Consider the following 26,971-nt stretch of genomic DNA (forward strand, 5'->3'; position numbering starts at 1 on the left):
AACATATTGTATAATCTTAATAAGTTGAAACCTTTTGGCAAAGTGTAATACTCAATTGGCGGAGCAGGTAGTAATTAAAGTTGAAGAAATCAATTATTGGCAATGTGTAGAGTGTGTGGATTAATCAACCTCCAAACATATCTTATGAGATTCGAATTTAAAATCTTTCATATAATGTGTGCCTTAGCAAATGAATTTTTTTATAAGTCACTCTTGAGCCTGTGCAAACTGTCTAGACGTACACCTATCTATCTCTTTATATATACATGCCCTTTATTTAAAGGAATCCTCATTTTTAGGTAAAAATGGGGACTAGTTGTAGGTCCACTTCACGTCGAATTTCAACGATCTGAACCGTTTATTTAATTAATTCCAAAATCAATCATAGATCATCTTTGCAAAAATTCAATTAAATCCAAAATCATTTGCCTATTTAATTATCACAATGAAATTTCATTATTTCTTATAGAACAAAGTGTTCGTCAATTTCTTTGAACTCAATTAGATGTCTCCAATATCTTCGATTTGGCTAATATTTAGCAAGGATGATCTATGATGTCCAACTTGAAAAATAGACGATTCGGATCGTTGAAGTTCGATGTGATGAGGGTCTAACAACTAATCCCTATTTTTAAGCAACAACTAATCCCCATTTATAAAAAAAATTGGAATTGCTTCCCTTTTTTTCTTGGAAAAACGATATTATTTACACTAAGGAGGAGGGGATGGGCTTAGTCTCACAATGAGGTAGCAATAATGTGGTCCAAATTCGTTTTTTGAGATAATCGAACTTAAGATCTCTGACTTACAAGTGAAAAACAATACCACTAAATCGTAATACTAAATGGTGAAATCTATTCCTTTAAACAATCTATACATAGACATATATATGGACTTTAAAGAGTGATGTTAGTTGAAAATGACAAAGAAGTCAATCTAGCATCGCCGACTGTTGAAAGAATTCGTATTGGAGTTGTATTAGGTAGCTGTCTTTGAAATTTGGCTGAAATGTTTCCCACATCAATGCCGCCTTATTCTCTTTAGGCTTCTGCTGTTCTATTTTATTCCCACATTGGAAAATTACACTTACGACAGTTGAGTTAGGTAGGTCGCCATTACCAGTACGGAAGCGGTGCCTAAATCAGCTCCACATGAGTCGAGGTGAATGATTGAGCGAGTTCGTAGCCTTCCATGTGAGACCATGTAGTTTTAATTTTGTTTCTATTTAGTGTTTGGTTTAGTAAAGTTGAAAGCAGCAAACTTTGAATTCAAAACGTTTACTAGGTATCACTCAGTACTATGATCTAGTGATATTTCTCTTTACTTGTAAATGAGATGTCTTAGGTTTGATTCATGTCAAAGAAGAATTCGAACCACATTATTGCTAACCTATTGTGAGACTAACTCACTTCTCCACCTCCTTAGTGTAGATCGTTTAGTTAAAAAAAAAAAAAAAAAAAAAAAAAAAACGTTTACCAGGTATTCTGAGTGCCATACTTAGAGTTAGATCTTTACCTTCACCATTTGTTTCCACACACATCACTTTATCGTCTCTAAAGTTTTCTTTGTTCTGTGTCCTTTAGTTGGCAAGATAAAATTGACTATAGGGACGCACCCACAAGCCACCTGCTAATCAAGTTTATCATTTATTTACGTAATGTGGTGTTAGGTTAAAAGTTTCAATGACTTGCATCCCATACCCTTTTTGGTAGTTGGTAAACAATAATATTAGAGGCACTCCACCACCAACTCTATTTAACAAGGGATTTTTATTACAAATTGTCCTTAAAATTGACTCCATCAATCATGATGGTTCCTAAAATTAAAAGTCAATCAATGTAGTCCTTGAATTTTAACCTCACGAATCAATGTTGTCATTCCATCAGTGTTCCGTCCAAATTAACTTTAAAAAAAATGAGACAACCATTTTTTCATGGTAAAATAACCAAAATAACCCTGTTACTTATAATTTGACTTGCTACTTCTCTTTTCCTTCCTCCATCTTTACTTTTTCCTCCAATTTTTTCATGGATTTGACGATAAACCTAAAATAAAATAAAAAAATTAAAAAAGTGGGAAGTTTTAGTTTTTTTTTAATATCAAGTAAAAAAGAATTCTAACTAAAACTAAAAGAAAAAAAATAATCAACAGATGAACTCGTCATTTCCAACAAAAATTGAAGCTACAACTTTAATGTTATTCTTTCATTATATTGGAAGACTTTTCTTTTTGAGATCTTCGCCAATTCATTTACTATCTTATCCATCCCTTTTTTTTTTTAAAAAAAAAAAAAAAAAAAAAAAATGAAATTGGGTTAGCTCCAAAAGCTACTGCCAAAGTCCACCCTTGATCATTTTTCTTGTCAAAGAAATTGGGTACCATCACCTGCCAATTTCTTCATTTCCTTGTTTTATCTGTGTGTGAAAAAACTAAAAGTAATAAATGATAGTGTAACAATTGTTCTGTCCATAAAGCTATCAAATACAATTGAGAACATGGGAGCGATGCTTTCGTTTTAAGCAAAACTATCAGCTACAATGAACTTGTAACAATGTAAAGTTGTCCAATCCCAAAATTCTCAAACTCATCATCCCAATTCAAACTATATGTTATTTGCAACTCTTCATCTAAGTTCACAATCACATCAAATAATTTGTTTCTTGTCATTATTTGCTTGTCAACTTGAGTGGAAGATTGAACCTCATATATTTCCCTCTTATAATTGTCATTTGAACGTACGGACCATGTACAAATCAACAATTTTGTTCACAGGCAAGTCTTCAATCAAAATTCATTACATATGCATCGCATTTCATCTCTTCAAAAGTCCCATCACGAAGCTTCTTATATTGTACTAACTCCTCCTCATATTTTAGGTCCTTTTCAATATTGTGACATTCTACCAACGATTGTATGTCACAATCAACCCAATCGAGAAATATAACCTCACCCCATTATACTTCCTTGCGTCCTTTTTTAATCAACTGACCTCCATGGTGATTTTGTTAAGTGAAAAAGCTGGGATTAGCTACAAGACATACAGATTCAAGTCAAAATTATGTTACACTTACAATGAATAGGTAACATGCATCAAAATCTACTATGTTTCGTTCCTTGTATTTATGCAACACAAAATTCTTCTACTATAATTAATTATGCATATGCAATTCTTTCTTAGTAGTTCTCAAAACTACATTTTCAACGACGAGTTAATCAAATGTGGTAGTTAAATGTAAAGAGAGAGAAGACACTTACATATTAATATTGAGCTAATATTAAAGTATTACAACTAGAATATTTTCAAGTTAAATCATCAATTTATTTAACCTAAAAGAGAGAGAAGCCAATAAATTAGGAAAAGGAAATTGAGAGCAAGGTTTTGTCAAATCTATAAAAAAATGATATGGATACTCTAAGCTTGAGAGGAATGCGAAGAACATGCTAATTAGTCATTCCCATCAACTTTATTAAGTTCCTTCAATTTTATTATCATAAATTGTTTGCATAATTAATTTATTGGGTGTGGCTAGTGATGGAAGGAAGCATGTTGTTCTTGATTGGAGGACTAGCAAGGTGTTCAAGGTGCAACAAATGAGGTGATGTGTAGATAACACACCCCGACCTTGATCGAGGCATGCTGGCAGTCACGTGAGGGTGACATAGCCATGTGCACAGTGCGAAAGCAATAATAATATAAGAAATGCGAATAAACAAAAAAAAAACCAAATCAACCAGAGCACTAGATAAGAATAAGTGCAAGACGAAATTAAGTGTGAGTTCACAACTAAAGCATAAGTAGCCTAGGTGCAGTCCGGTAGGACGAATACTAATTATACAACACCAAAGGTGATCCAACAATGGTGATAATCTGTTAGAGATGTCGTGGATTCCTCGCAAGCTACCAATAAGCACTTCTAACTAGAACCTGGAGGGGTGCAAAACAAAAAGTGTGAGTGAGGCAAAAACAAAGCTTTTCAAAACCGTTTCAATTATCAAAGATAGTAACCCCTCACCGTAAAACCTGTATAATTTCCCATAAAATAGAATACATATTTATACCACAACCATGCTCAGAATAGCAAAATCCTCATATATGCCATGTTGAACATCTTAGCATAAAAATATATAAGCTAAGTGATATAAATCAATGCAAAATGATATGTCAACCGGAGTCACCTAACATGATCTGTACGGCTGAATCTAGAGCTCATCCATCTAGCTGAAGTCATTTAACATTACTTGCCGGGGTCACCTAACGTGACCTATACGGCTAAATCTAGAGCTCATCCATCTAGCCAGAGTCACCTAACGTGACCTATACGGCTCAAATCCATATCTCAACAAATATACCTGCACACGAGTCGGAACCACCTAAAGTGGTCTATACGATAGGACTAGGTGTAAATAAATACACTCAAGTGCTACGATTACGTGAAGACTGTGCGAATAATCACGAGTGACCTACGAGTCAAAACCACCTATTGTGGTCCTGTACGACAGGACTGTGCACCTAACTTGGATCCAAGGTGAGCGTATGGTGTGGAAGGGGAACATCACATAAAGGACTATGCCCTAACCACGGGCGAGAGCACTAACACCGGGGTGCAGGTTTATGAGCTCAAAATACATCTCAACATAATCATGCAACTCACATCCACAATCAATAAACTCACCTGGTACTTACCTGAGCGTCTGCAGTATCAACGACAATATATGCAACTACTAAATGCATATTCTAAGTATAAGACAGTTGGCATGGCATTTCAAAACATATGTATCATTTAAATCAATTTTCTGGGAAAAATACCAAGCGTGTATATATATATACTGAAAACTAAAAGCCCACACACTGATATGTGGAAGGGTCGTAGCCCTCGAGTCTCGCTTGACTACGCTCGTCCTTAGGATAGCTCTCATCTATATGTGAAACAACTATATATACGTTATTTTAAAGCACATAAACAAAACTAGGTAATAACTTCTCACACATTGCTCAAATAGGATGTTTGAATATACCAAAATGATCTACTCAACCCCACGAATATATCGTTAAATATACCTGACGCCGTTAGTAACGCCGTTAGTATATTTTGTCAAAGTTGATTGAATATTCTTCATCTTCCCAGTGATCCTCGCCAGAGCCGCGTTGCCAGAAACTGGAAAAACTTCTAATCGTCATATCTTCTTCATTTGTCAACCAAACTTCACGAAATTTTAACCAAAATGAAGCTTAGGATGAGAGGAACAAAACCTTACCGCTTTTAGGTCCTAAAACTCGCGGGATCTCACCGGAAAAATCACGTTACTCCGGCCACCTCTACAACTTGACAAACCCAAGCTTCCTAACATCCAAAACCTTCCAAAATTCTTCCCTAAGCTTCGTGAAGAAGTTCTAAGGCTCTCTAATACCTCCAAACTAGACAAAACCTCCTCGATCACAATGGATGAACAGTGTACCTCATCGGGGTTTTCTGGTTCTCGAGTAAATGAAGTCTTCACGTCGAACTAACTATATGGATGATCTCTTGGGCTCACAAGGAACACAAAAACAACCTCCTCGATGTTGATCCGTGCATGCAAAGGTTAGTTTGAGAGTTGTCTGTACAATTGTACGGAAATGGAAAGAAATCTGAGAGGGAGGAGAGAGAGTCAACGGGAGAGTGGTATGGATATGTGTGTGTGGTCCAGATGGCAGCCAACCACAACAAAAGAAAATAAAATAAAACCTAAGTTCTAATTGGTTCCAAAAACTAAGGAAAACATGAATTGGACCACAACCAAAATACATGTCACACAACACCATCTAATGTCCAAGGGTATAAAAGTCATTTCACTCTATCGAGGATAAAATAATATACATATTTGGGACGGGCTGTCATAGTAGAGGCTTCAGAAACTATGGGGAGGGGAGCAGGAGAAACTAGTTCACGAAAGAGAAAGCCCATTTCTATTTAAACCCTACACCTAAGTCAATGCCATAACAACCAAACCAAAACTATTAAACAATGAAAGAATTTAACACGAAGTGACAAACATATACATAGGGAGATCAGAAAAGTCTAAACCCACTTCAAACCTTCAAACACTGACATTACAAAATAGCCCACTGATAATTTCACAAGAAAACAACACCCACTTATCAAACCGAACAAAAAGCCATATTGGGACTACTAAAAGTGCAAACAAACTCAAAATCTAAAGGAGATTTGATTTACTCACCATATTGTGGAGGCTTTCTAATTTTTTTGATATATTTATGGCATCGCAATCAACCTAAATCATCCTTGCAAACAACCAAACTTGAATTATTCCTGACAATTCTCTAATTTAGTCGAATCTAACAGGTTTCATTGAATCTCATGTAAAAAATCCCCAATATTTTTTCAAACCCTAAGTCTTATAGTAGAAAAGAATTCACAGAAGAATGAGGAATGGGGAAGAGTGAGGAAAAGTAAGAGATTCGGTGGGAGAAGTGAAAAAGTGGGAAGGGAGGAATAGGATTAGTAGGGTATTATTGTCATTTACCATGAAAAAGCTATCACGTGTCACTTTTTAATATTGATTTGGACAGAACAATAACGAAATGACGACATTGATTCGCAAGGTTAAAATTCAGGGACTACATTAATCGATTTTCAATTTCAGGGACCATCATGATTGATGTGGTTAATTTCAAGGACCATTTGTGATAAAAAAAACCCTTCAACAAATGATGTCTCTGTAATTTTTCGTTTACATTCCTTTTATTTATTAATAAAAGTGGTGGAGAAGGAACAAGCGGGGGATTTCTAGGTGTAGTGGTTCTCATCCCTATGGGGGTTGGGGAAGGGTATGTGTCTCGCAAGCGACTGTGAGACCATGATTTTTCAGGGTCAAAGTAAAGCTGATCCAAATACAATTACCTTAGAAGTCCGGTCATGGACTCATCAGCTCCAGGCGGAACTGTATCAGACGAAGTAGCGGTGCTACCCTCACTCTACTTTGGGATAATACGTGAAGTCCTAAGTGACTCCGCTTGATGACAATGTTTGTTTTGCAAGCCACGTGATCTGACACGGATATGGACACAATCAAATCCTATAAGTCTTGGAGTTCTTACAATCTAGGAATCTAGGAATTGGCGTGCGCCGCAAATAATCATAACTCCTAAGAGGATACAATCTCTACTTCTAAATACCTCTAGGATTCTCCCGGCTTCGAAAGAAGATTCTATTCTAAAAAGGTTTCTCTCCCCACTGTATAGATACACCCATTAAGGGTTCATCTATGGTAACCCAATCTAAACACTTCAATTCTCTTGCTCACTGCTTGAATTTAAAATCATTCATTAACTTGACCATCCGAGAGTCTTTAGCCGTCACATTTCCGGTCTCAGGTTTGCTTACGGTTGTTTACTATTTTGCAGGTTGCTCAAGTTTGTACTCAACCACCACTCATGGCAGTGCAGTGAATTTGACTTCAACAATGATTATTGCTGAAAAGCTGATATCGCCTAATCTTTCTCCATTAAACTTATATATAATAAAAAAAATGTCTCTATATATATGTTAGAGTCGTACTTGTTAAAAATAAATGAGATTTAAAAGTCGGGCTTTGTTGTGACGAATAATTAATGTAGAAATTTGGTACCTATAAACATTACTCGTTTGCAAAAGCATTAACAATGTTGTGGTAGGTAATATTTGCATCAACTAGTGTTGTGTGTTATAATGTAAAAATGTAAAGGTCAGGCCATAAAGTTGCAGTGCAGCATCAACGATTACAAGAACATAAAAAAGTTTGTCACATAGAATTGTTGGGTATTTGCACTAACTATGCATATGTATATATATTTTTTTAAATGATAATTTGTGGGATCACAACCACGGTGATATGTTCTAATTGTCAATTAGTTGAGGACTGTTTTGACCTTTACATAACCGTACTTGATTTGAGACAATACTAACACGTGAAATTATTATCTGGTACTATAATATTGTCTTATGTGTGAATTGATATATTACATGAAAACCACCATACCAACTTATGCTTGCCAATGAATGTATGGTAGCAGAGGTGGTTGGAATTTGATAGAGCATAGTCTACATGACAGCAACCACATCAAACCACACAAAACAAGAATAATTCCATGAAAAATTATTAATTTCTTAAGGTACAAGGAAGATTATGGAAAGTTTGGAGGCCTTCTGGATTTGGTGTGACAATTTGAAAATTTTTATTCTAAGCGATATTACTATTTTAAACTACACTAATCACAAAGTATGAAACCAGTTTAAATTCGATACAGAATAAGTTGAACATGAGGCTTTATCTGCTGGACAATTTACCACTTGTGAGCAAATTGAGATTAAATACTGAAGAAAACAGAAAGGGTAGACTTGGTTCCTACTGTAGGGGGCTTGCTTGAGTGAGAGTAGCGAATCCATCTTTAAGTAAAACCATATTCTTCTGGCAACTAATTAACAATTAAAGCATATCACCATCATTGTAATTACTTTTTGTCACATCCCGGTCCAGGGGGGACCACTTCCTAGGCCCGCTCCACCACCGGAGCACGATATTAACCGCTTTGGGCCCCGACCACGCCCTCACGGTTTTGTTTTTGGGAACTCACACGAGAACTTCCAGATGGGTCACCCATCCTGGGAATGCTCTCGCGCGCTACTTGCTTAACTTTGGAGTTCCCATGGAACCCGAAGCCAGTGAGCTCCCAAAAGGCCTCGTGCTAGGTAGAGATGAGAATATACATTTAAAGATAACTCCCCTGGGCGATGTGGGATGTCACAATCCACCCCCCTCAGGGGCCCGATGTCCTTGTCGGCATACCACGGCCAGGGTTAGGCTTTGATACCAAATTGTCACATCCCGGCCCAGGGGGGACCACTTTCCCGGCCCGCTCCATCACCGTAGCACGATATTGTCCACTTTGGGCCTCGACCATGCCCTCACGGTTTTGTTTCTGGGAACTCACACGAGAACTTCCCAATAGGTCACCCATTCTGGGAATGCTCTCGCGCGCTACTCGCTTAACTTCGGAGTTCCCATGGAACCCAAGTCAGTGAGCTCCCAAAAGGCCTCGTGCTAGATAGGGATGAGAATATACATTTAAGGATCACTCCCCTGTGCGATGTGGGATGTCACACTTCTAGTTTTCAATTTTGAAAAAAAAAAGAAAATTGAAAACTAAAAGTAATTATCATGGCTAGCATTTCTATTTCTTGGGTTCAAGATCCGATATACAAAATTGAGTTCCTCGGATCAGACTAATCAGAGTTATAGATCCACATTTGAAATCCCACATTTCCGTTGCTTGTAATCCCTCATTCCTTTGTATTCTCATTTTCAGTTTTGTATTCCACATGACACATTTTGGGTTCGATTTCTAATGTTGGTAAATCGCACGATAATGGTCAATGAGAGGTTAAAATACCTCTATAAGTCTTCTTTGCCGCTGAAAGAGTGGACTATTGTGACGAAACCACCAGCTCGTTCCCTTTTCAAAAAGAAAAAAAGGAAAAAAAAAAAAAACTATAATGTGGAATTGTGAACCATTTGCCTTTTGAACAAATGATTTAGGGTTTAATTGGCTCAGTTCAACTATCAAAATGTTTGTACATTTCAGGTAAAAGGAAACTCATTTGCCTTTTTCAACAAATGATTTATTTTTTTCTTTTTTGAGGGGGTGGAGTTGAAATCCGATTAACAAATGGTCTTTCTAGGGTTTATCGTCTTCTTCAATGAAAATTTATATAAAGTTGAAATTCGAAGGAGATGGCTGAATCTAAAAAACATTGGGCTTTGCCTAAGATTGGTGGTCATATGGGACTTGTCTGGCATTCCATTTCAGCCCATTATTACATTTATTTTTTTGTTAGAAAGCCCATCTAGTTTTAAAGACAAATACGTTTTAAATTACATTATTTTTTTTCTCTGTCTTGATATAAGGGTAGCTTCTGGAAGCAAAAGCGTAGGTAGGTCAGTTTAAAAACGTTATCCGTAACGTCAGCATCATGAACACGTGACAAGTCGCCCCTCGTCACGTTAGTTAAATCCAAAACGAGAGATTATTAAAATAAATTAAAGTTATAAAAAAATAATCATATTTATCCAAAAAAATCCAGAAAAATGTTAACCGATTTTGATAGGAACAGGAAATTAATAAAGCATCACTTATCTAAGCCCGGGAAAAATTTATAAGAAACGCTTACATAAAGATACATTATTGAATCAAAACGCTATTTAACAGTAATTACCTTTTTTGTTGTGGCTGGATTTTCTGACAGTTTCCTTTTTCTCGTTAAAATTTTTGTGACGGTTTTAATACCGAAAAGAGCAAAATAAATAAATAATTAGAAAAAAAGGAAAGAGGAGGGACAAAGGGGCTCTAACCGGTTTTTCTCAGAGCTTCTAAAGTCTAAAGACACACGTCCGTAGTCCGCACAATACACGAACAAACTGCACAACTTCAAGCGTTTTAGAGAGAGAAAGTGTGTATTTAGAGAGAGAAAGGGAGGGAGAGGAGAGGGGTTGAGTAATTGGGCGAATTCTTGGTTTAGGGTAGAGCAGCAGCAGCAGACATGGAGAGCAAAGTGGATGAGGTTTCTGTTGAGCTCTCAGCTCCTCCTGCTTGGAAGAAGAAGGTTTCTCTCTCTCCTCTCTCTCTCTCTCTCTCTCAAATTTTATATGTACTATTTGAATGCTGTATAATTTTGTTGTAGCTCTTTTTTGCTTCGAATCTTAGGGTTCTGCCTCTGGTTCTGCTGGAGCTGCTTCAATTTTTAGCTTTACTCAGAACTTTGTTTTTGAATTGCTTGGTTTTCAAAGTTAGGGTTTTCACTTTTGTATTTAAATTTTTAATTCATGGAAGTAAAATTTGTGTGCCCAAATACGTGCAGTAACTTCAATTGTTAAGATTTCCTTTGAAGTGCTCTGCTTTCAACTTGGTCTGTGCTGATTGTTGTTGTATAATTTTGCTCTTGTTAGTGTCAATTAGTAGCTAATTTTGGTGATTACCCAACAATTATATGTTCAAATATAGGAATTAGGAATATATAATTTTATTCTGTAAGATGAAGGAATATTTTTGTTGGCGGTTTGTGGGAATCTCTGTTAATTTGTTGGAAAACTTACTCTTGTAGAAGTAAAAATCGAGCGATTTCCAGATAAAGGAAATGTAACTCTGTAATTTCACTAATCTAAAAAGCTAGGAGAAATTAATAATAGCTGAATGTTATTAGCTGCTAATAGATCCTGCCGGTTTCCTTCACCGTTGCAAATTGCAAGTGTGATAGACTTGCTAGAGGTGGTCCTGAACTTAAGAGTTGTTAGTTTTTCGTATGATGAAGGAACCCCTATGACCCATTCCCTTGTCGGGTACAAGGTTTGAGGGAAATTATCCAAAAATCACGTATCCTTCAAACTATAATTTTTTCTTCAAATTTAGGACCCTCCTGATATTACTGAACTCAAGAATTTTCTTCAACATTTGCACCCTGGTGATTCCATTTATATTGATAGGTGCTGTGAAAGTTTCCAAAAGAAAGTTTAAACTATTTCCCACTCCGACGGGTTTCTTTTTGTAATTTTTTAGGTAGTTTTGATTCCACTAGGTCATAACTGATTTTTCAATCTGTTAACTGTCGTCCGTTAATGAATAAACTAGTGAGGTAATCTAATCACATCAAATCTTGTTCAGTTACTTTCGACAAAAAGAAAAAAATCTTGTTCAGTTACAGTTGGCTCACTTAAGTCATAAATGGCGTTTCCACACGTCTCTGTTTTTTTCTTAGTCATTCTTGTCTATGAATCATGTACAATGATCATGTATGGAAATAATTTGTAGCCCCCCTTTGTAGAAACCGTTCTAACCCTACAAACCTAATGTTGCACTATCACTGGTAATTTTACAAATTTTAGGCCTGGGGCAATTCCAATTTTTGTACACATCTCTATACTCTGGGTTGTTTAACTGCAAGGTCAGATAGAACCTGAACCTGGTCAGACATGCTTTGATGAGGAATCCCATTTTATTAGTGCACTAATTTAGTTTTTCAGTTGTATGCTACACTAACTTCAAAAGCGGTTTTGATTAGGACTCCCATCTGGGAGCCCTAGCTAGCAGCTTTAGCTTCACCTAATATCTGCCTTATGTTACAATCGCTTCTGTTAAATTTGTATTAGTATTAGTAGACATTTGATGTGTGCCCTTTAGGTTGTGGACCTGAAATTTGTCTACCAGTGTTCAGTGAACCACCAATACTTGATGATTTGGGTCCTATAAAAATAGTTCGTGTACCCTTTGCGTATATCAGAACTTGATTTATAATCAACTTCATATAGGATGTTTTAAAGGCAATATCCTGTAAGCATGGGAAAATCACAGTATACCTAATTTATGACAGTGTTTTGTTTTGAACTAGCTGTGTGTTCAACTTTCTGCTGCACCCATCGGCTATTACAACTTTGCTAAAGATAATAAATATTGATTTTGGCTGAACCTTTTCCTTCTGCCTTTCATTTACTTGTTTAAAAGTAAGCACGTGGAATTCAACATTTCTTCCTTCAAACTGCATTCCCAGCATGCTATTTTATTTTTAATATTGATAACTTATGCTGCTGCATGACCAATTTTCTCTTGATTTACTTTCGGTAAAAAATATTTTGTTGTCAAAAAGTAATCAATTTTTCAAATGTTTAGCAGTTGATAGTAAAGGGCCCTGAGTTGTGAGTCCTAGTCTACTCTTCCTCTACCTAAGGACAAGGAATGGGTAATATTGACATGGGGCAGAATGTGTCTAGATGCGGAAATTCTGGTTTTTTTTTTTTCTTTGGGTGATCAACCATATATTTCATTAAATTTGAGATCTATAACAGACAAACCGCTGTTACATTCTAACCATCTGGCAAAGAGTATTTTCTGGTTGGAAATGACACTGCTTATACCCAACACTGACCATTTAAAATAGGAATTTCATCTTGAACACCACTTAATTATTTACGATGTTGGAGAATGGGTTCAGTTGAATATTTTTTTTCTTTTGGGTTAGAAAATGGGCACAAAGCGCAAGCAACCGCAACACAAAAAAGAAAAACTCAACCCCTAGAGCTAGATCATACAGCTCTTGGCCAAGACACTCCAACTAAATCATCCAAAACAGCAGCAGAAACTTCAGGACGAGAATCCTTAAAGAAAGAACAACCCAGTGTGGTAACCTGAATTTGAAATGAATACTGTTCTAATGTGCTGATTTTTCCTGTTCTTTTCTTTCCTTTATATGTTTTCGATATTTACTTTACACTTGCACATAGATGCACATGTTTGATACAATAAGAAGAGGTCAAAAGTATAGCAAGTTATTTTAGTGCTAGATAAAGTGTGTGTGTGTCTATATATCTATATATATATATATATATATATATATGTTTGGGGAAGACTAAAAGTGAATGGTTTTCAGTTTACTGACATTTTTATCCTATAAACTGCAAGCTTTATCGTCACTGTTCTAGTTCTTATGATCTCAGAAATTCCCCCATACCTTTATCCATATCATTCTTGAAAGTATAAAAAAATACATGTACAAACCAATCCAAACCTAAAATGGCTATGAAGTCTTAAAACATAGAGAAGAAAGATGCAGATAGCCTTTGAAATTATTGAAGTTTATCCCGGTAAAGTTTGCAGACAACCTACTCAAAACAGCTTGTGAAAATTGAATGATATTCTGGTGACAATAATAATGTTCTGTTTCACATAATCACTTATATTGCATTCCGCAGAACTATTTGCCTAAAGATGTGGGCTTCTCTGAATCATTTAATATGGTCCATGCAAATATTGTTGGTAATATCAAGGACGGTCAATTGAATTGAGTCCATGTGGTTATTTTACATAATTCTTGGATATGGTCTCTGACAATTTTCTCTCTTTGTTCTGCAGTTTTTGCCCAAGAAGGGAGGCACACCAAGGAAAAATGAGATCATATTCATTTCTCCGACAGGAGAGGAGTTTAATAGTAAAAAACAATTGGAGAAATACCTAAAAGCACATCCTGGTAACCCCGCAATATCAGAGTTTGATTGGAGCACTGGTGAAACCCCTAGGAGATCAGCTAGGATCAGTGAAAAGGTCAAGGTTGCTCCATCACCAGAGAGCGAGCCTCCAAAAAAGAGAGGCCGAAAATCATCAGGTTCAAAGGACAAAGTGGAAGCTTCCGGTGGAGAAGCTGATGCTACAAATGAAATTCAAATGAAGGATGCAGAGGTAGATGAGAAGAAAGATGCAGAATGTGAGAAACAGAAGGATGCAGAAGCTGAGAAAGAGAAAGATGCTTCGAAGGAAAATCAGGTTGGCAATGGAGGAAAAACTGAGGAAGAAACTGACCAGACTAAGCCAGGGATGGTAAGGATAAGCCCCCGACTGATGCTAAGGAAACTCTAGGTGAGGAGAAAAAGGAAGATGCAGTAGAGGAAAAACCTGCAGAGGAAGCAGCTGAAAACAACAAAGAAGATGTTCCGCAAGCTGAGGGAGGACAAGCAGATGGAACTAGTGACAAGAAACAGGATGACACAGCTACTGTGACTGTTGAAGCAAATGGGGCAGCAGAGAAAGAGAATCTGGATGGAACCGCACCTTCTATGGACGGAGAGATCAAAATGAAACACGATGCAGCAGAGAACGATGGGAAATGCAATGCTCAAGCTGAAGAGAAGGTCAAGCCCAAGGATGGGGAGGTTGTTGAAAATGGTAAGGTTGAGCAAGTGGCGCAAGCGGATGTGCCCCTCTATAATTGAGCAGCTGAACATACTCTACGACCTCTCCGGTGAGCTGTTGAATGTTCTGTACCATTTATTGCAGTTGGGATTCTGTTACATCCATTGAACTTTGTTTCGCCCCCTTTGTTACAGTGACGCTGGGAGTTATGGATGATTGTAATGTTAATGTTGTTAATGTTAGACTTAACTGTATCTAGGGAACCTACCGGTCTGGTAGACTAGGTCTTACTTGTAGATTCTGCAACTCTGGTTAGATTGTAGAATGTAAGTGGTACTTATTGGACCGGTTGCATTTTAGTCGTCGGTAGATGGTCACTTGGTACATTTTGTTTGTTAACTTGTTCCTTTGTTAATGCGACTAAAGTTTTAATTATCTTGTTCTGCTTGTGTTCTGAAAATTGAAAATGTTGGGCCGCCAGAGCTTTTGTTTGAGGACCGCTGTTCTCAGCTGTTTCCATTTTTTGGAAGGGAATTTTGTTTTTGCAAATTTTGATAAAAAGGGGAGGGAACATTAGGTACTAGATTTTGCAGTTTTGCTCTGCTGTGCAGTTTGTAGCGGTTCTGAGAACCACATTCACCCTAGATTGGATATTGTACAAGTTTATGAGATCGCATTAGGAGGGCAGAGGTAAATAAAGGTGTGTTGGACTTTTTATCCAGTCTGACATTTCTGGGACAATGGACATGGACTTACAAGAATGTGTAAGCCTATTTTCATTAGATGAGAAAATGTTAGACCCAAAACACGGTGGGGGTCAAATGTAACACAACATTATGCGTTTTGTAACGCAAGACTTGTACACAAATTAGTTTTGCTATTTGAACATGTGCAAATATGTGCATTGGAGGACAAAACAAGAAAACTCAAAACAGACCAGTTTTTTTAACTCGTACGAGTTTGATTCGATTTGGAAAACCAGGACCACCATGAAAAGTGGCATTATTGTTTTTCCTTCCCTGCTCGTTATTGTCCAGATCTTTTATCTTTCTATTAACCACTTTTTCTTCTATATTTTCTACCAGCTTGTGCTTCAGCTGAGTAAAGTGAGCAGTCTTAAATTCAATACACATAGATGATGATGGCATATTAGAGCTTGTGTTGAGTTAATACCCAATTAGTGAATGGCCGTATTGTGTGACCTAACGGTCCTAACCTAATCTCATTCCCTTACACTAGATTATTCCCTCCTCTTAAGGTAGAATATTGTTGTAGTGAAGCAAAGCCTCGATTTGTAATACATTTCCTATATTTTTGTTTCACTCTATCCGCAATATAATTTGGGGTACGGACACCTCCAATTTAGAGAAATGTCTTTCGTACTCTTTTTTCTTCATCCACACTCATATTTGTTTCTGGCCTTTAATTTCAATAAATTACAAGAAAATCGATTAAAAGTATACATGTTTGTGCAGGAGGAGAAAATGAATTTGAAAAAAAAAGATCATTTTCCCAATTTATGGTTATGCTCCTTTCCCACGAAAGGTACTACCATTCATCCCAAAGCATATCAAACAAAGAAAGATCCTTTAGAGAGAGACAAAAGCACTCCGATGGAAACAAGACCAGAAAGGGGAAAAGGCATACTTTGAATTTGAGATAGACAGTTTAAAACTCGAAAAAAAGTGAGAGTAAAGTAAGAATCTATTCCATGCCCGCCCCCCACCCCCAAGAAAACATTTGTCACCTTTGTAGTAAAATTAAGGTTAAGAATCTTGGTATTCTTGTTCACACGAATCACAGCATTGTTTGGACGTCATCTCTGGACCTAGAGAAGGCTAAGAATCTACCCTCTTATGGCATGCCTGAAGCAAAAGTATTGCATCATCCAAAGGATCGCTTACGGGCGGGGCGGTTTCTTGACTGAGGTTGCCGTCGTTGTTGGGTTACAAGATATTTTTATTAGGTCATCTCCAGCATTCCTTTTCCACAGAAGGAATGCTTTCATTGTTAATAGATCCTTCACAAATCAAATGGAGCTCTCTTTCTTCTGCTTCCTTCTTCTCTTCTCCACCACTACGTTTCTCAATGGTAATTTCTTGTTCATCTTCTGCATGAATTTAATGTATACTGTGGTCTTTCATGAACTATATGGTCGCATAGAAATTATTGTGTGATAATGCAACACGATCACGTAGTGTAACCAGTTCGCTTGTTATAATACAGGTTCCTCATTTTATATGAAACTCTTGATCTTATGTGCTTCAAAGATAAATCTTGTAGTTGTTAATAAAATGGAATTTACATTCTTCGAATTATTTTTTGGATTCCAGTGCTATATTGAACTTACATGCTTTGGTTCAAAGATCTTGTTTTCATGTCTCATGTCTGTTAAATGATGTGTGTGACCTTCTCTGGATCATGAATTTTTCTTTGTGTTTAGTGGATGCATCTTTTACTGGAACATACGGAGTAAACTATGGCAGGATCGCTGACAATATACCTTCGCCTCACAGCGTGGTGACGCTTCTCAAAGCGGCAAAGATAAAAAACGTCAGGATATATGACGCTGATCACGAAGTCCTCACCGCCTTCAAGGGATCGGGAATTGAAATAATTGTAGGGCTTGGAAATCAGTTCCTGAAAGATATCAGCGTGAACGAGGATCGCGCCACGGATTGGATAAAAGAAAATGTACAGCCATACATTCCGGGAACGCGCATTGCTGGAATAGCAGTGGGGAATGAGATATTGGGGGGAACTGATATAGAACTCTCGGAGGTCTTATTGCCTTCCGTGAAGAACGTTTACAATGCGCTTACCAGGCTTAATCTGGCGACCTCCATTCAGGTCTCGAGTCCACATTCGGAGGCTGTGTTCGCGAATTCCTACCCGCCATCTGCCTGCATTTTCAAGGAAGATGTTGCTCAATTCATGAACCCGCTTTTGGAATTTTTCTCACAGATTAATTCCCCTTTTTACATAAATGCATATCCATTTCTGGCATATAAGAGCGACCCTGAGCACATTGACCTCAACTATGCTCTCTTCAAGAAAAATGCTGGGATTCATGATACAAAAACCAACCTACATTACGACAACATGTTTGACGCAATGGTTGATGCGGCGTATTTTGCTCTGGAGAAGGCTGGATTTGACAAGACAGAGGTCATAGTTTCCGAAACTGGTTGGGCGTCTCGCGGGGACGAAAGTGAAGCAGGAGCCAATGCCCAAAATGCCAGGACGTACAACTACAACTTGCGCAAACGGCTGTTGAAGAAGAAGGGGACGCCACATAGGCCAAAGATGGTTGTGAGAGCTTACATTTTTGCTTTGTTCAATGAGAATTTGAAGCCAGGGCCGACGTCTGAGAGGAACTTTGGATTGTTCAAAGCTGATGGGAGCATTTCATATAACATTGGCTTCACTGGACTTGTTGGACCTTCTGCAGCATCATCATCTCTTCTTAACTACAAGGTATGAGTTTCAAGACTACTCCTATCTTTAGTAATTCAAGCTTTATTTTTAAATTTTGTTTCTCATCTGCCTGAAAATTTGGTTGTTTTTCAGGTTTTCACAAGTTGTGCAGCTCTTCTGCTTCTATTGTTAACTTCATAATTAGTCTTTTAGGGTTCTTCGATTAACACATAATTAATGTTGTAACATGATGTCCATGTATAGCCAATTCCATTATTTTTACGTTATGATTCCATTATCAAGTTAGATAACAGCCAATTTGCTCACGGTTTTCTAATAATATTCCAGCTGTTTACAATACCTTGTCTCTCTTTTCGTTTCTATTTTTTTATATATATATTTTTTCATAAAATAATTTAATGATTGAAAAATTCAACAACTGCATGCAAAAGCAATAAAGCCACAATAAAGCCACGCTTGGCATGCCGTATAAAGTATCGAAAAAGACTAATAGTAAGAAGTCAGTTGTTTGGTTCATTTTTGTATTAAATAGCCACCTGACTAAATAATTCGAATTCACTTGTTTTGTCCGGTCCACACCTACTACTCCAAAAGGCAAGACTCATCGAATTCAAATGTGAGATCTTTTAGCAATCCATTGTTAAATAGCCCAGCCTCGGCTTGTCTTTCTTAAATCCCTTCGTCTGAGTTTCTAGCTTCACCATGAAACTCTTCTATCCCTTTCATGCCTTAATTCCCAAACTCAATTTCCACTTTGAGCCTTTGATGATTAGGATTTGTAACCAAAAAACTTACCATATCCATATCTATCTGTTGACCCTATAAATTACAAAAACTTACGTGGCGCGCAGGCCGAGTAACTAATAAGCTAACTACGTCCTTCGGTTGAATGCGGGGCGTGCCAACTCGTCGGCCGAGCTCGGTTGAGGAGTAAAATTTGTTGATGTCACGTTGAGCGCGTTGTTGACTTCTTTATCTTGCGACTGCGACCGAGGAAGGAACACTCTCGGTCTTTGGGTTCTAGAGCCTAAAGACAAGGCTGCTAATTCTGCGAAGTTCACAAATCGTCGGCACCTGATTCAGTCACCGTGATTATATTCGTGAGAGTATAAGCACGTCGAATTGACACCAGACTATACAGACAAAAGTACTCAAAGGTGACGTATGTCTTGATGGTGAATGTAGTTCGGCCATCAGAATGCCAAACTCTGAAACTCACTTGTGAGTATCCAATCATAAAATTACTCGGCGTCCAGTACACCGAATAACGAACTCGTAACACCTTGCTACGCTAAGAAGGCTAACAAGGTGACCTTTGCCAACAAGGATTCGAAAACCCTTTTCGGCCGAGACTTGGATAGGCAACCAGTCGGCCTCGACGCAGTGCTGCTTATCCAAACTGAAGTTGCTCCTTGGTCGGCTGATCCTACGGCGACAATGCTGTTTATCCAAACTGAAGGTGTTCGCCGGGTACCCCCACAGTGCTGTTTATCCAAACTGAAGTGTGTGGGCGGAAAAAGAACAGGAAAAAAATCTCAAGGTGTTTGAGAGGCTTTTGCGCAGGGCAATTGTATGTTGAATCGAAGGTCCTTTGTATTGCATGATTTCTCGTATTTATAGCCCCCATTCCTTAAGACCGAATCGCACCCTTATCGGATTGGGAGTCCTTGTCCCGTTCCAACTTTACTTTGAATCAACTACTCCCACTAGGACTTTGAATTTTCCCCTTTTCCGAGGCTTTATTCTCTGCCGGCTAGGAATCCTAGTTGTACCAGAACTTCCTCGACCCTTTCTATTCATCTGGACTACTCCTTCTTAGGATAGGACTCGACTGACCCTGTTAACCAGCCCGGATTTTATCACTCGGCCCATAGTATTTGACACAGCCTTGGGCCGAGCACAACCTTCTGCTCGGCCCAACAATATTATTTCCAGCCCAAACATTGCCCCCTCGCTTCTGAGGTCACTGACTGTCAACCTTTGGTCGGGCCTCGACCTTGAAGAAGCAGATACACCTTTTGCTTTTCGGACTTCATTTTCCTTGATGACCATTACTATGCACATTTATGAGACATGATTGCACTATCCTCATTACCCCCGACATACAGCCATGTGTCGACTCTCTGCCAATCCTAACAGCTTTTAATTATGGCCCTCGAAAACGTGCATTCACCGAAGCATCTCTTCCTCATTAATGCATTAAAACCGCCGTCGCACGCAATTGTGCATCCTGGCTCCTCGAAAACCTCGATCCTATCCTTGCAAGTTCCCAAAATATCCGAAATGATTGGAACCATTTCCCTGTAAAATTTCCCCCCAATTCAAACTAGTGCTTTTCGAATACCAAACGTTTGATCTTCTTCCTAAAAGGCTTATAAATACCCAAATTTCTACCATTCGCATCTCACGCCTTCAGAAATTTCGAAATCTTCCCTTTGCCATTCCTGCTTGCTCAAACAACGCCTTAAGTTCATCTCTCTGCAACCTCCTTTTTTAAACCAACACTCTCTATTCTTTACCAATGGCCTCCTTCATTTCAAAGCTTTCCGACGAGTGCAACAAATGCAAGGATGTCATCGATCGGAGCGCCATCAAGACGCTACGCTTCGAAAATGATATGGCTACCACTCACTAGATTCTGGGTCCACTTTTTAAAGACTGTAGTGCCGTCGCGCATCACTAACCTTCTTAAGGAGCAATGCTTAACACCTCATGCTGCAGGGATTCGATTGGTCGAAATGGAGCTTGGCGCGGCCTTAAGGGGCCTGGCCCTCTACTACTGCAAGCCTGGGTTGTTCGAATGGGCGCCTTCTTCAGCAAAGAATTGAAAGCTCTTGGTATCTATGATGCCATCATGCTTTCGACCATGGAGATTACCATGGATAGAGAGCTGCTCATGGCAGCCCTGAGTTTATGGTGTTCGGCCACCAGCATCATGATTCTTCCTTTTAGCCCTTTCAGGCCCACAGTCCTCGACATCTCGGCCATCCTTGGAACCTCTCCATCTGGTCTCCCAATCGATGCCGCCCTTTCCGGATGCCCCTCCCTCATTGACCTCAAAGCGCTATTCGACGAACGGGCTGTCGAGACGCTCAGCGGAGACGATCGGGAGCCGTCGAAAGAAGAAGTTCAGAAGCTCCATAAGAACTTCTTCAACTACAACACCTTCATTCTCCACTTCGCCGGCCAAGGAGAGGAAAACCTTAGGAAGAGAGAACACAAAGCCTTCCTCTTCTACTGGTACAACAAATGAATTTGTTGTACCAGGTCGAACAAATGCCTGGTCGAGAATATGCCGGTGGCCCAGGCCCTGGCTAGTGGTCGCTCCTTGGCGCTCAGACCGACTATACTTGCCAACCTCTTCCGCTGCTTGGCCGAGACGACCATCAATAAAATTGACTCGCACCAAAACGGACCCCTCTAGGTCTTCCAACTCTGGCTGCAGGTTTACTTTTCCACTCTTCGGCCCAAGGTTCCTGCTTTCCAGCTCTCAGCCGCCCTCGGCCCTCAACTGGCCTCTCGACCAGCGCCTCCTCACCGGGCCGACGAGGTCCTCAAACACTTTTTTAGCCTCGACGTCCTTTCGAACGACGAGTTCCTGGTGTGCCGACGCCAGGAGTACCCTGCCTCGATCAGGCTTCCAACGGCAACGTGGGCCGAGATCGAGGATGTGGATCTTCATCAACATTAGGGGTCATTCGTATTGGCTCGCGATCTCCCCCTTGGTTACGATGCCTGCCGAGCCAGCTGGGAGATCTATCATCCCCACTTTGTCGCCCGGCAGCTTGGCTACCTCCAAGGTTGCCCCGTACCCCTGCTCGCCTCTCGTTCCCTCTTGAGTCGAGGACGTATTTCTGGTTCCTCCGAGAGGGAATGTAAGACGACGGAGCAAGAGTTTCAGGATTGGTGCAAGAAATTTCTGCTTTGGCCGACCGTTCCTAAATCCTTGGGTACCGACACCTTTGGAGATTGGTGGGATGAGTACACCTGCGACTTCTTCGACGCCTCGGTCGAAGACGTGGTACGTAAAGTCTTCGACGACCGGCCCAGACCAGCGCCCTCGGCCCAACCTAAGGAGTCGACCCAAGGTATATTGTCCTTTCGCCCTTTGTACGGTTGTACCCCAATTACTTGCCCCCTTTTATTAATTACTTCGCTATTTCAGGGGGTTGTGTGTCGAGGAAGGTGGAATTGGTCGCCGCGGTGGTGAAGAAAAAACTGGTTCCCTCGACAAAGACCATCGTCCACCGGGCGGACAGTATCAGCCAAACGCCCCCATCAGGATGTTGAGCCGGAGAATGACGCTCCTAGCCCTCCCAAACGTGTCAAGAAGTTGGCGAAGAAAGGCGACCGGGAGATTCATGTTGTTCCTAGTGACACCACGAGGACAACTGCACCTACCGGCTCTCTTGCTATCCCGACTGCCCCGGCTTCGGCAGACCCCATTCTTCCAGCCGTCTCTCTGACTGAGGTTATGGCCAATCCGACCGTCATCTCAGCTCCAGCTTCGGGGCCAGCCACGGCGCCTGCTGTGGGGAGGACAGCCGCACCTGTCGAGGCACCTTCCATCCAGCGACCGTCGGTCGTTCTGGAAGAGCTATGATTTCATCGTCATCCTTTTGTTTATTTAGTCTTCTAGTCCTAACAAAGGGTTTCTCAGGATGTCGAGAGTGATGAGATCCCGCTGGAGCGTCGCCCTCGGCCAGCTAACTCTCCTCCCGTCCATCCTCCTCTGGTGGTCGAGGTAACCGCTCAACCATGTCCTTCTACGGCGGATCGTGGAAAGAGGCCCTTGGCTAATCCTGAGGCAACGGCCGAAACACCGATCCTTCTGCAGGATGAAGACTTCCTCATGCCTCCGCAAGAAGTCTCTTCGGCCTTTGTAAGTCTTATCTCTTTTGTGTTAATTTTGTCATGACACATGTTCTTAAAGAACTATTAAATGTCAGCTGCCCGAACGTTCATTTCACCAATAATTTTATGTGCCTGACAGGCGTTGTCTATATTTCCTGGCCACCGTCGTGGCCATCAAATGTAGATAACCTTCATCGGCCGCGTGAATTGAGAAAGCGGTCTAAGGCACTGGGCTCGGCCATTAAGTTCCCTGGGTTCGAGCAATGACCCAGAGGGCATGGTCGAAGTCTCTTCCCGGTAGGTCTAAAACAATCCCTTTGTCATGCACTATATTACCACGTCTTATTTTTCTTTACAAGTTTTCCTCTTATGTGCAGCCTTCATGGGAAGTGGAGCTCGACGCTCTTCTTCAAAGCACGACTGGTGAAGGCCGGCTCCTCTGCTGCTTCTGCCGAACCAGCGGAGATCGTGCCCGAGGCCCAAGCTCTTGTCAAACTGCACGAACTCCTGTCCCTCTCTGTCTCTCAAATCCTCCAATGCAAGGGTCTCGACTCCGTTGAGGAGTGTCTAAACGACCTCGCTAGCGATGGTTACCTAAGCACGGAAAACATCTTCTACCTTACCGACCTTCTGGAGCGGACTCGACTGACACTTTCAACATTTTTGAACAAGCTCTTTGGGCCGAGGACAACTTGAAGGCGGCCAAGGTCGCGTATGAGACTGGCCAAGTGGAGGTGAAGGTGATAAAAGCCAAGAAAGCGTAGCTAATCGAGTTTAATCGCCGGATCTCCGACCTCCAATGTCAAATTTCTGAACTTCAACGGCAAAGGTCTGCTGCTGCTTCAGAGCTTGAGAGGGACTTTGAGGCCAACAGGGCTCGGCTGACGGCCTTTGCTGCCGGCGCACGACACATCCTAGCAACTGCAGCTCAACAAAAAGACGAGGCAGGCTGAGATAATTTTGAGCGAGGTGAAGTGGCTGGAGCTAAAAGCTGCCCTCGAGACTTTCCTTTCTTCGACCCTCTAGAAAATTATTTTGTATCCGTTCTCTTTTATCATTAATACAATGGTATTTTATTCTTGCTATTAACACAATGATATTTATTCTTGTATCTCCCACGTGACTGGATAGTACTTCTTTAAAAATTTTCCATTAATCGGCAATTTGTGAATTAAACCTGTCCGATCTCTGAGATGATATGCCCCCTTGCCGAGAACCTTGTGAACAATGAATGGCCCTTCCCAATTTGACGACCATTTTCCAAACCGGGGGTCTTTAATCCCAACAGGAAACACCGTTTGCCAAACTAATTCTCCTTCGCCGAACTTTTTTGTCTTACGCATTGGTTATACGCTCGCTCGGCAATCTTCTTCTGTGCTATTAACAAGTTGCCCGCGTCGATCCGATTTTCTTCCAAGTCTTCTAATTCTTGTCGCATAGCTTGACTATATTTGATGCTAAACAAACTACTATGCTCGATTACTCGCAATGAGTTTATACTCAACTCGACTGGTAACATAGCATCATGTCCATAAGTTAACGCGTAAGGAGTCGTTCCAGTGGCCGACCGGGGTGAAGTTCGATATGCCCATAATGCTTTGTTTAACTTCAAATGCCACATCCCAGGCCTTTCTCTTATCATTTTTTTCGAGAATGCCGATCAACGCTTTATTGCTTGCCTCAGCCTGCCCGTTTGCCTGTGGGTAGTACGGTGTAGATTGCTCAAGTCGGATATTTAGACTTGCCGCATATTCCTTAAACCTGTCGGCCGTGAATATGGTACCATTGTTGGTTATGATCGTTTCTGGCACACCGAATCTAGTCACAATATTTTCCTCTACGAAATTGCATACCTCTTTGGTCGTTAGTTCGGCGTATGACCTTGCCTTGAGCCACTTAGTGAAATAGTCAGCTGCTACTATTATCTACACATGTTTTTCTGCCCCCAATGATGGCGTGATTTTGCCAATTACGTCCATTGCCCATCCTCTGAACGGCCATGGTTTAGTAACCGAGTGAAGTAATTTGGCCGGGGCTTTTGCACAGGGTCCATGAATTTGGCACTGTACGCATCTCCGTGCATATTCGATGCAGTCTTTTAATATACTGGGCCAAAAATAACCGTGTCGTCGAAGCAACCAACGCATCTTTCGTCCTGATTGGTGAGCCCCACAAATTCCTTCATGCACCTTGGCCATTGCTTGGGCAGCCTCGTATGGGCCGAGGCACAATAGTAGTAGCCCGTCCTCACCCTTGCAGTATAATTCATTTTGGTAGGACACATAATTGGGGGCGATTACCTTCGTTCTCCGGTCGTGTTTTCCATCGGGGTTATCGAGGTATCGTAGCATCGTCTTTCTCCAATCATCTGGTTTTACCTCAACGGCACATATTTCTACGGGATCTCCCTGTTCTAGTAGGGATGGGAGCGACATCACCCTGTGCGTATTACGTGCGTGCGCTGGAGAGTTTGCTGATTGACCAAGGCTGGGTACGATCGCAGACCTGGGGGTGTTACCCGGCCTAGCTTGCCCCCCGTGAGTTGTGCTCTGGAGGCAATCTGGGCGAGTTCGTCGGCGTCCATGTTGTGAATACGTGAAATATGTTCAAATGTGATCCGTTCAAACGACTCAGCCAGGTAGGTAGCGACCATGTGATAGGGTGCTAAAGTACAACTCATGCAACCAAACATGCCGTTGAGTAGGTTAATCACAAGTTCGGAATCACCGAGGACTAGAATGCGGGGTGCCCGTAAATCGTGTAAAACGTGGAGGCCGATGATAAGGGTTTCATATTCGGCCTGATTATTTGTACAGCTGAAATCCAACTTGAGAGAAAAATACCAGCGACAGTGGTCGGGTGACTGAATGGCAATACCAACACCCGCCGAGGTCGAAGTACTGGAACCATCAAAATGCATAGTCCAATAGTTATCACGTGTTGCGACTAAACCGATGTCGACGTCGCCTCCCCAAAACCATAAGGGGAAGGGTGTTGGGCCAAGAAATTGGCGAGAGCTTGCCCTTTGACGGCTTTTTGGGGTACATACTGTAGGCTGAACTCGGACAAGGCGAGCATCCATTTCCCAATTCGACCTTTGACGATGAGTCGAGTGAGCATGTAGTGAATCACATCTGTTTGGGCGATGACCTGCGTAACAGATGGTAGCATGTAGTGCCGAAGTTTTAATGCGGCAAAAAACAACGCTAAGCAAATTTTTTCGACAGGTGAATAATTGAGCTCCGGCGAATTCAGATTACGACTGAGATAAAAGACAGCTTGTTCACGCCCTACATTGTTATCTTGAGCAAGGAGACAACCAATGGATTCAGCGGCTGCCGAAATGTACAGTTTAAGGGATTTGCCGCAACACGGTTGAATTAGCACGGGTGGTGTAGAAGGGGCCACCTTGATTTGCATAAAGGCCGTTTGGTGCTCTGCGCGCCATTCGAACTTGTCGGAATCCTTAAGTTTGGGGAGCGTAGAAAATGCCTTCATCTTATTGGCCGAATTGGCGATGAAGCGGCGAAGGAAATTTATCTTCCCGAGTAATGACTGGAGCTGTTTCTTTGTTGTCGGAGGTGGGGCGCTAATGATTGCGCGGACTTTATTTTCGTCGACTTCAATGCCACGATGGTGTACCAAACTTCGACGATTGTACTGATTAAGTCGTGGAATATCGTATTCATGGCTCGTTGGTATATGGCGCCGGCATTCTTCAGGCCAAAAGGCATGATTACCCATTCATAAGTACCGAGTGCTCCAAGGCAGCGGAAAGCCGTCTTGTGGACGTTGGCTTCGGCGATAAAGATCTGGTTGTAATCGGCATGGCCGTCCATGAAGGATAGTAATTCATGATTAGCTGCCGCATCAATTGGCAAGTATGAGATGGGTATTGTGTATTCATCCTTGGGAGTGGCCAGATTTAGATTACGAAAATCGATGTAAATGCGAAGGGCTCAACTTTTC

The 26,971-nt window shown here is 40.7% G+C and overlaps 2 protein-coding genes across 2 annotated transcripts; both read left to right on the top strand.

The window, feature by feature from the left end:
• The first annotated feature begins 10,370 nt into the window (after positions 1–10,370).
• LOC103955273 (methyl-CpG-binding domain-containing protein 11) lies at positions 10,371–15,145 on the top strand. The gene is given in 3 exon segments (XM_009367152.3): positions 10,371–10,640; positions 13,937–14,390; positions 14,393–15,145. Coding segments are annotated over 3 exon segments (915 nt in total). The 5' UTR covers positions 10,371–10,577; the 3' UTR covers positions 14,791–15,145.
• Positions 15,146–16,566: 1,421 nt separating this feature from the next.
• LOC103955274 (glucan endo-1,3-beta-glucosidase 14) lies at positions 16,567–18,415 on the top strand. Its single transcript, XM_009367153.3, has 3 exons — positions 16,567–16,801; positions 17,154–18,187; positions 18,281–18,415. The coding sequence occupies exons 1-3, from the start codon at positions 16,567–16,569 to the stop codon at positions 18,326–18,328; spliced, it is 1,317 nt and encodes a 438-aa protein (XP_009365428.3). The 3' UTR covers positions 18,329–18,415.
• The last annotated feature ends 8,556 nt before the right edge of the window (positions 18,416–26,971 follow it).

This window comes from the organism of the source record quoted next, unplaced genomic scaffold (assembly GCF_019419815.1).
Source record: "Pyrus x bretschneideri cultivar Hongxiangsu unplaced genomic scaffold, Pyrus_bretschneideri_v1 Contig20, whole genome shotgun sequence".
NCBI lineage: Eukaryota > Viridiplantae > Streptophyta > Magnoliopsida > Rosales > Rosaceae > Pyrus > Pyrus x bretschneideri.